Consider the following 11,040-nt stretch of genomic DNA (forward strand, 5'->3'; position numbering starts at 1 on the left):
TTTATTCTGGTGGTTTGCACATGTGCATTGTGGATAAATCTCTGGTCCTTGAGAGAGGAGCACGCGAGGCTCAGCTTTTAGTTCAATTAAGTTTTATTTCTATAGTCCAAAATCCCAACAACAGTTGCCTCAAGGAACTTAAGACTTTTGCTGCTCTTAGATCAATTTCAATGTGTTATGGAAACTCAGCTAGCATTAGCAAGTAAATAAGATTCAGTGATTTAGCAGCAGAACAGATAAGTTTGCAGTTGCTAACCACCTTCATTCAATTCAATTCAATTTCATTTATACAGCACCAAATCACAATAACAGTCGCCTCAAGGCGCTTTGCATTGTAAGGTAGACCCTTCAATAATACATATAGAGAAAAACCCAACAATCATATGACCCCTATGAGCAAGCACTTTGGTGACAGTGGGAAGGAAAAGCTCCCTTTTAACAGGAAGAAACCTCCAGCAGAACCAGGCTCAGGGAGGGGCGGGGCCATCTGCTGCCACTAGTTCTTTCTTAAAAGTAGAGATAGTGTCTGTCTCCTGAATCCAAACTGGAAGCTGGTTCCATAGAAGAGGAGCCTGAAAACTGAAGGCTCTGAGTTCCATTCTACTTCTAAATAACCACCTTGCCTAACATGTATGATGCAGAGAAGATGGACTGTGATAAAGTTGCTAATAATCATCTCTGCTTGCCTTTCTGTAAACGCCACCACACAACACTGCAATCAATCAATTAATTACAGAAACTCCTCTTTTCAACTTGTTATGTTTATAAAGCACATGAGAAGAAGCAATTTCTTCCATTCCAACCTAAGGAAAGATCAAATAGCTTTCAAGAGCTTTTAATTGTTAATTGATTGTTAATTTCCTCATGTTCTGTCATTTTACCTTGTTTTTTTCTGTTTTACCTCTAACACATAAAGCGAAAAGTATATTGTGTTTTACTTATTCCTCACTTATTCTATCTCCAGGTTGGTACAACCGTCTGTACATCAACTTCACGCTGCGGCGTCACATCTTCTTTTTTCTACTGCAGACCTACTTCCCTGCTACTCTAATGGTGATGCTGTCCTGGGTGTCCTTCTGGATTGACCGCAGGGCTGTCCCTGCCAGAGTCTCATTAGGTAAGAGGATCTGCATCATTGTAACCTGCTAAAACTGAATATGTTTCCTAAGGACATCAGATGTGAAAATGTGAAAATGGAAATCAGTTAGCTCTTTTTGGCCATTAAAATGACCTTCTGTTGTAGTTCATTGACTGCTGCGCTAACAAGACCTTGTATGCTCTTCAGGTATAACTACGGTGCTCACCATGTCCACCATCATTACTGGAGTGAATGCTTCCATGCCCAGGGTCTCCTACATCAAAGCTGTGGACATTTACCTCTGGGTCAGTTTTGTCTTCGTCTTCCTGTCTGTGCTAGAATACGCTGCCGTAAACTACCTGACAACTTTGAGGGATGGGAAAGACCGCAAACTCAGAGAAAAGGTTAAGGAACAGGTACAGGCACCTTTTTCAAAACTCACACATCTCAAACAGCGATCAAACCTTTTTAATTATGATTCCTTTTGTCTATTTCACCTAGTCCCAGACACTCCCTTGCACATGTGGCATGCCCCATACCAAGACCATGATGCTTGATGGGACATACAGTGAGGAAGATGCCAACAGTCTGGCGGGATACACAAGAGCCTCGATGGTTGCCGAGGACATATCAGATAAACAGGAACAGATGGTAGTGCATCTGTCTTTGGACAACGAGTCCACTGGCACCAAGAAGAAGGGCATCCGTGGCTTCCGGATCATTCAGAACACCCACACCATTGACACATATTCTCGTATGATTTTCCCAGGCTCATATATCCTCTTCAACCTGATCTACTGGTGTGTGTACTGTTGAGAATTTTAGCTCAAATTGTAGTAGTGAAAGAAAATTACTGTGAAACCATTCTGTGGGACGTAAGCCTGAGGTTTACCTGTTCAAGTTTGCCAGGATGGCCTATCAAAGACATCTGGGAGTGAATACTACCCATTTCATTGTTGGACTGGACATTCGATATAGCTTATTTTTTAATTTTTATTAATGAATCCTTTATTTATCCAGGTAAAAATCTCACTGAGATTCAAAACTCATTTCCAAGAAAGACCTGGCATCATGGCAGCAAAAGACCTGTTCCTGCCTCACAAGCTAATATGTACCCAAGTCACGCTGAGAGAAAACTCATGGGGCTGGTTGCACATTCACTCTAATACAGCGGTCCCCAGCCCCCGAGCCACAGTCCGGTGCCGTGAGCCGTTTGGTACCGGGCCGCAAGAGTTGAGGCTCGGGTGTGAAATTCATGGTCTTCAGGGCTTTTATCGGTTTTTATTGTTATTTTTTATAGTTAACTCGGTTTCCCTGGGTCTTTTCCCGTGTGTTATGAATAAATCTTTTTTTTTGGTACTGGTACTGGTTTTATTTTGTTGTATTTATCTGCAACACCTTAAAGGCCAGTCCATGAAAATATTGTCAGACATAAACCGGTCCGTGGCGCAAAAAAGGTCGGGGACCGCTGCTCTAATAAACAGGTTAATCATGAGCCTAAAAAGATTGCTACAGCACCCTAAGGGTAACAGTGGTGATACTTTTAGCTCTTTCACAAAGATGTCAGTTTCCTGGATACATTCTTGTTTGCATCTTGTTCTGTTTTATGGTAACTTCAGCAGAAAGTTTCATCTACAATCTCTCACCACTGAATTTTGTCCTTGTTGGTCTTTCAGTAATATACAGTTTCACCTTAATAAATAGAACTTAGCTCAGTTTACAAGTTTACAAATAATCTAAGTGGTTTATTCCACCTCAAATGTTCATTTGGACTTTTTAAAACAGACTGTTTTCACAGCAGATATTTTGGCTTGTAAAGATTAAGTACAGGTGTAACACATACCATGAAAAACTATTTTTATTCCATTTAGGTGAGCAAATTTCAGACCTCTGCCATTCATGCTGGCTCACATATAAACCTTAACTCAACTACCTGATGGAACTGCACTATCTGCAGTTAAGGTACTTTCACTTGTGATTATCAGATATGTCAGATTGTCTGACATGAGTGAAGTTTGATGGACTGATATTCTATTCAATTTTATTTTGTTCACTCTGTCTAACATGTGTAACTTGGTTGTTTACTATTAGTAGCAACGGTCTATCCCTTTGTTACCAAGTCAACATGATAACTGGGGTAACTCTTGCTAAGAACTCTTGCAATATACTCTGTGGGTAATAATATGGTTGTTTTCTGTTTCTATTAAATTCAATTCTACTGTATTTATATAATCCCAAATTACAAAAACAGTTGCCCCAAGGCATGTTATGTTGTTGGGTATAGACCCTGCAAAAAAATCTGTTTTCTATTTTTTTCAATTTGTCAAGGTTTTTCACATTATTTTTCACAGTTTGATCTGTAAAACATATAAGCACATTTTCTGCAATGGTTTAGTATTACTGACCAGTGAATCAGTGAGCAGCTAGGTCCCAATATTTAAATATCATTTGTGGAAAGAAACATTTATTCATTTTCTTGTGATTTGTTGGAGTTGCTCTTCATTTAGATGGAAGTTTAACCTGCAGATTTTGCACAACAAAAGTACTTTTGGACAGTTAAATCTAGCCTGTCTCTCTGCAACCAGCCCCTGTCCAGGCTTCCTGGAATAACACACTTCAACCTGAACCTCTCAACTGTCATGACTAAAAAGATTAAGAGAATATAATTTGGCTGCTATTGCCTCTGTAGTCATTGGATTTGACTGAGTCATGTATCTGAATTTGTCCAAAGCAGTTGGAACTTTAAAAGTACTTTAAAAGTACAATTCATTACTGTTGCTGAACAAAGTATTTTGATTATCTATTTATAGGATTTTTAAATTCACCACATTTTATTTGTTTAATGTTTTATTATTTATTTGCACCAGTATTGGATCCATGTGTCATTGCAGGCAAGTTGCAGGAAACAGGGCTTACACAGAAACTGGTTGGTGAATGCTGCAAGACATGGAATATAATATCTTCCTATATGTATTTTTCTTAGAAAGAACTTTAAAACATAGAAAGCTTTACCAGTGATGTAATCAACTTGAACCGCCTTAAGTGAACATTGTTTTCATGTACATATTTTGACAAGATAGATTTTTTGTTTTTAATTAATTTCAGAGCAATGATTGACATTAATCATGTAGGTAACTAGAAGTTAACATTAGACTGATTGTGCTATGATGTGTGTGAATTCATCCATCACAACACTACTGTATTTTAAGCAGATAGTTCCTACAAAGATACAGTGAGTAAATTATTGAACACTTCACCAATTTTTTAAGTAAATATGTCTCTAAGGTGCTACTAACATGAAATTCTCACTAGATGCCTGTAACAACCCATCCAATCCTTACATGCAAAGAAATCCAATAATATGTGTCCATAAATTATGTATAATCATGAGAAATGACACGTGGGAAAAGTATTGAACACATGAACAATGGGAGGTGCAAGAAAGCCACGTAAAGTGATGACACCAGCTGAAATCTATCAGTTATTAGAAAGCAATCCTGCCACCTATTGCAAATTAAGATATTAAGAAATTACAGATACGCTTCCCAACCCCCTGAGCCACGGTCGCCCGATAGTCTGGACAAATGAGACCAAAATTGAACTTTTTGGATGCCATAGTACACATCATGTTTTGAGATCAACAGGCAATGCATATACCCCCCCAGTTTGGAGGTGGGAACATCACGGCGTGGGGATGTTTTTTATCATACGGCATTGGCACGCTTCACATAACTGAAGGAAGAATGAATGGAAGCTGGATATCTCAGGAAGACAATATTTTCTTTTTCTGAAACCAGCTGAGTTTCCTTGACTGTGTGTTTGGGATCAAAGCTGCTAGAATGATCCAGTCAATAACCTGACCTGAATCCAACTGAAATCCTATGGCGAGAACTAAAGCTCAGAGTTCACAGAAAGGGCCCGCAGAACCTTCAGGATTTGAAGACTGTTTGTATGAAAGAAACTCACCTGAGCAATACATGCAACTTTTCACCTCCTGTTTCTCCATACAGGAGGCGCCTTGAAGCTGTCATCACCACCAACAGCTTTTATAAATACATTTCAGTAACCATGTTCAATACTTTTTCCCTGTGTCATTTTTCATTTTACACATAATTTATGACATCTGTGGTTTGATTTCTTTAGCTCAATTCAATTCAATTTTATTTATATAGCGCCAAATCACAACAACAGTCGCCTCAAGGCGCTTTATATTGTAAGGTAGACCCTACAATAATAGGGTCTACCTTATTATTGTCTACCTTGTGTGGATTGAAATGTGTTATTACCAGCATCTGGTGAAAATTGTATGTCAATAGCACTTTCAGAAATATATTTACTTAGTAAACTCATGACTTGTTCAATAGTTATTTTACGTGCTGTATACATTTCTGACAGATATACAGTTTGACAGATTAGTTCTTTTATTTATTTACATAATTGGTTTAGCTTAGCATAAAGCAAAGGTACGTAAAATAGCAAACCTAGTTCAAGTTGGTGTTTGTACATTTTTATTCTGGTACTCCACTCCAGGGTACTTTTGCATGATTCACACATAAAGAAAAATCCTCATTTATAGTGGGGTAAAAAACATTTAAGTTTGCTCATTTACAACAGGCTCTAAAATGTATGGTAGTTAAATTTTATCAGCTGATGTGCACGTCATTGAGTAAAATAAGTATTTGATTCTCAAGCAAAACATGACTCATTAATTGGTGGAAAAACCCTTGTTGGCAAGTACAGTGTTAAGATGTTGCTTGTAGTTGGTGACTAGGTTTGTACTTATCTCAGGATTTTGGCCACTCCCCTTTACAGAAACTCTCTAAACAAGGGTGGCTGTGGCACAAGACGTACTAGTTGCAAGCAATGTGGTTCGATCCCTTGTTACTCCAGTCTATATGCCAAAGTACCCTTGGGTAAGATACTGAACCCAGAGTCCTCCAATGCGGTTAAGAGTGGGAGGGATCATTGTAGTTGCATCATACAATTTTTTTTCTTCAAAGATGGTGGGTTGAGTTGAAGCCAAAAAAAATCTATTTTGGTTTTATTCTGACCACAGCACATTCTCCCAAGCCTTCTCTAAATCCTTTAAATGGTGTCTTACAAACTTAAGATAGGCCTACACGTCTGCATTTTTGCATAGGGGCACCTTGTGAGCACAGCAAAATTTCAAACCATTATCGCATAGTGTGTTACCAGTTGTGTTCTTGGTAACTGTGGTTCCAACTGCCTTCAGATAATCAACAAGCTTCTCCTGTGTAGTTTGGGGCTGATCCACCACTGTAGAGGCTGAGCCCACGCTTGAAGCCACTGAGATGTTCGTTGGCTGGGGTGACGCGATGCCACTGTTATGAATGAAACTTATCACAGTCCGATAACTCCAGCCGTACTTATCTTGTTCGTTTAGAATCTGTATTCCACTTCCATCAGTTGCATTTGTTGTCAACAGTTCTCTTTATCCAACACCATTTATCATAAACCGTTTGCTCCTTCTGAACAACAACACACCTGCCGCTAATTACGTGTGTCTACCCTAAATACATTCCCGTCAACACACCATATCGTAAAACACAAAAGGTAACCCCTAATGGCATACATAATGTACCAACACAAAAAATGGCTCCACTTTCTCATGATCACCCTCAACCCACGAGCCAAGACTTTGCATAGAGAGCAAGACTGAGTGCAGCTGACGGTCATTTTATATTTTTCTATTCCTCAATAATGGCATCAACAGTTGTCACCTTCTCACCAAACTTCTTGTTGATGGTCTTGTAGCCTGTTCTAGCATTTTGCAAGTCTATAGTCCTGTTCATGGTGCCCTTTGACAGCTCTTTGGTGGAGCGGTTAGAATGGAAATTGAAGGAACCTGATTTTGTAGACAGGTGTACTTCATACATAGTTGACATCAGGAATATCTTTAATTGATTGATTGGTTGTAATTCGTGGAATTTTGGTTGATATTCTCTCTCCATTAAAATAAAACTTCCATAAAATTAGAGACTGTTTATTTGTTTGTAAGTGAGTGAACCTATAAATACAGCAGGTAATGAAATCATTATTTCCCCCACTGTCGGAGAATTGTATGTACACTGTTTATAACACATTTCAGTTTCTGTTCCTTGAAACCTGAAAATGTGAGCCAGAAATAGTAAGGTAAACATATACTTTTATATATATTTACTTGTATATATTTATACTTACCTGGCAGGGGAGATACCATGATCACGAAGGTGGCTCACCCAGCACTGCGGTTGTGCTGACCCCTGTGAATTCCCCAAATGCGGGAATCTCAACTGCATAATTTGTGGTAGTGGAGGACTGCGTTCGCGCTCTCCCCTCACTTTTTTTTAAACAAATTTCCCACGCATGGGACTAATAAAGGTTATCTTATCTTATATACTTATATTGTTACCTCAGAACTTGAAACATTGGTCACACTTAATTTGAACCTATCTAGGACGGGGAGATACATCTAGGTCCCCTTTGATTAGTACTCGGACTGTTAAAACTACATTTGCTGTAGTCTGTTCATTTTGTCTTCTTTTGTTCAACTTAACATTATGATAATGAGCGTTGTCTGTTTGTGAATGGATTTACTTAGTTTTGCTTTACCAGTCTGTAGAGAGTGGCAATTCTTTCTAATACACTGTTAACTTCTCAGTGTTTTCACCTTGTCTTGGAAGAAGTTCTGTGAAGTAGCAGTACAGAGGTGATATCAATTTTCAGGTGATTGTAATGAAAACAATTTTGGAATCAATATTTTTAATAAAATGTGACATGAAAGAATGAAGTAGCAGGGAGAAAAAAGTATAAGTATCTGAGAACTGTACTTGAATACAGAGCTTGAATAAATTACTGATACACAATGCATCACTGATCCCATTGCAAGGCTGATCATATCAAAACATAGACACTAACATTTATATTCTTTCCAGACTCTAACACTGCTTTGTTTGAGCTCAATTGCATGACTGTTTTTTGTTTTTGTTTTGTTTTGTTTTTTGTTTTTTTAATTATCATTTCTGTATTTGATCTTATCAACTTTTCTTTTCTTTCTTTTTCTTTTCCTTTTTCCCCCCAATAACACACAAAAATGTTTTTAATGAAAAAGGCAAGCACCCTTACAGTCAGTTTCCAGACGGATGCCACTTATTCCTTGATCTTTGGAAAATATTTAGAATGTAATGCTTTTGCAGCAATTTTTTTTTTAAATTGTGTGAAAGATAAACTTTAAAGTCTTTCTTTCACACATTATACTGATGCCTAATTTATAGCTATGGATAATCAGTCTAACCATAACATTCAGTCTCAGGATTTGTTAATTCATCATTACCTGAGAGGCCTGAAAATCAGAATCAGAATCAGAATCAGAATACTTTATTCATCCCGAGGGAAATTAGGGGTTACAGCAGGCAGCACGCTAATGGCGCATGCGCACTCACAAAGTAAAGCAGGTTTATTTCAAAAAAACAAAAGAAAACAAAAGCATAGCTCCCAGGAATACTGTATAAGATGCAATCTTCCTGTGTGACCCACTTTGAACTTTAATCCATGTTTCAGAGAGTACTGTGTGCTCACCTAATCCTCCAATACACAAATCACATCAGATTTACCCTTGCTACCACTACTTAAATCACATTCCTGTAGTAGGGCAACTTCTGTTCAGTTCAGTTTTATTCATACAGAACCAAAGCACAAATGCAGTTGCCTCAAGGTGACAATTGATTGCACACTCTCGTCTGTGTTGTTTATTAATGTAGCTGCTGCTTGGGGTTAATACTGACTCACGCTCCACAATGTCTGGCCATAATTTATACCCACCAGCCTTAAGGACTTATTGTCCTAAGAGGACATCTGTGCTGTACGTAGGGTACATTTGCAAATATTTAGAAAAAATGAAAAGAAAAAAACCAAACATGATAAAGTTTTACAAATTCCTGTATGCACAAAGGCACTGGGTTTGGGTGGTTTGTTCAGATTTGAGTATGAAATGATGTGATTTTAACTAAGCATAACGTAGATGTTTTTGTTTGCTTTGTTTTGTTTTTAAATAAAAACATTGCACAGTAGAAATGACTAACAATCTTTATTTGATACCCTTATGTAGAAACTGGGAAACAAAATGGTTATGAATTACATGATTGCTGTCTCGGACTGTAGTGATGTGTCATGTCATTAAAAGTATCTGCATGACCTGATACCACCGCGAGCTCAAGATCAACACAAGCTTTCAGGGGGGCTTTCAGGTGGTGAGAGCTTTCAGTGGGCTAAACTAGATTAACCCCAGTGTAATAACAATTACACTGAGTTCTCTTCCCAGTAATTAATGACTAATCTGCCTTTCCCTCCTTTATCAATCCCAGCTTTAACTCTTCCACCTTTACTTCCTCCCTTTGCAATCCCACTTCAACCCCAAGCCTTTCAAGTTCAACCTGCAACACATCCATCAACCCCCTCCTTCATACTATACTTGGCACATCTGTCACTATTCCCTCTGTCACTATTACCAGTTATTAAGGAGGGAGGAGGGTCATGAGGAACAAGCAAAGCCACATGAATAGCCTTACACACTGTAACCTATGCAGTCCATGACCTCCCCTTCAAGACCCTACTTGTGTGAGTGGCATGTTGTATGTCCAGAACCACTGGACCATATAGCATGTACAGTTATGTGCAAAATAATAGCAATGTATTTAAAACAACAGAGGAAAAGTTCCACGTTACTTCCATAGCATTTAGCATTCCAGCAGCATTTATTTCCATGTATACAAAGGAACTGGGAGCCGTGCACATTCAATCCCAAATGAAAACATGAACAATTTTGTCTGTTCTTCTCTTCTTCTTTTTTTAACTGAAAATGAAGAAAAACAATGGGTTGTTTAAAAAAATTAAATTTACAAACTGGAATATTTACAGTATAAACTGAAAATAAAATGAGGATTTTGCTTTTCCTTTAAGCACTGATTATTTAGTTGTATAACCATTATTTCTGGTCACTGCTTTGCATCTGTGTGGCATGTAGTCAACTAACATTTAACACCTAGAAACAGAAATTGCAGCCCAGGCTGACTGGACTACAATCCACAGATCTTCTGCATTTTTGGGTTTTGCATCAAAAACAGAATTTTAGAGGTCATTCCACAAATTCTCAATCGGATTGAGGTCAGGAGAAGGGGCTGGCCACTTCGCGACATCAGTCTTTTCGGTCTGCAGCCAGGATGTTGCCCGCTTGCTGGTGTGTTTGGGGTCATTGTCCTGCTGAAACACCCATTTTAAGGGGATTTCTTCCTCAACATAAGTAGAGATGGACCGATCCGATATTACGTATCGGTCCGATACCGACCTAAATTACTGGATTGGATATCGGAGAGAAATAAAAAATGTAATCCGATCAATTCAATATCACAAAAGCACCTCACAAAACTTGCAACATAGCAACCCAGCTCATAACCTTAGCATGTCGGAGGAGTATGCATCTCGTGATAGAGCGTCTGTGGCGTGTGAGACCTGGTCTGGTTCAGCATTTGGAGCCTCGCTACGTGCTTCCAAACCGGCATTTAATCTACGAGAAAGTTATCCCAGAGAAGTAAAGCAAGTGTGTAAGCTCATCTCAGAATGTTTGAGTTGGCAATTTGTCTTAATTTTGTCTTTGTCTTAAACTTTTTGGCTTAAAGTGACAAACTCCAACGATCTCAAACATCCTACTCATCATCCTCGTCTACATTTTCATGATCATAATTTTTGCGCATATGATTGATTATTACCGAGTTATGTAATATCATAATTTCATGATATTCATGAAAATAGAAAATTAACTTTTATTACTTCCGTTACAATTTCCTGAGGCATAAATCATTTGACACGGGGGCCATAAAACATTGGTTTGACACGAAGTAGGTAATTTCTCTCTCTTCCATCTATATAATAATAAATATAAAAATATACAAGACATCCAAACAAAG

General features: G+C 38.2%; 1 protein-coding gene across 2 annotated transcripts in view; it reads left to right on the plus strand.

The window, feature by feature from the left end:
• The window catches only part of LOC309688798 (gamma-aminobutyric acid receptor subunit rho-2-like), a 28,912-nt gene extending 21,785 nt beyond the window's left edge, over positions 1-7,127 (plus strand). For both annotated transcript variants that reach the window (XM_082504764.1, XM_082504763.1), the window contains 3 exons: positions 965-1,117; positions 1,286-1,494; positions 1,580-7,127. In XM_082504764.1, coding sequence (XP_082360890.1) covers positions 965-1,117; positions 1,286-1,494; positions 1,580-1,894 — 677 coding nt within the window. In that variant the 3' untranslated portion in view covers positions 1,895-7,127. The remainder of the gene's footprint in view (positions 1-964; positions 1,118-1,285; positions 1,495-1,579) is intronic.
• Positions 7,128-11,040: the final 3,913 nt, after the last annotated feature.

The sequence above is a fragment of the Aulonocara stuartgranti genome (assembly GCF_965226115.1).
Source record: "Aulonocara stuartgranti genome assembly, chromosome: 15".
Lineage (NCBI taxonomy): Eukaryota > Metazoa > Chordata > Actinopteri > Cichliformes > Cichlidae > Aulonocara > Aulonocara stuartgranti.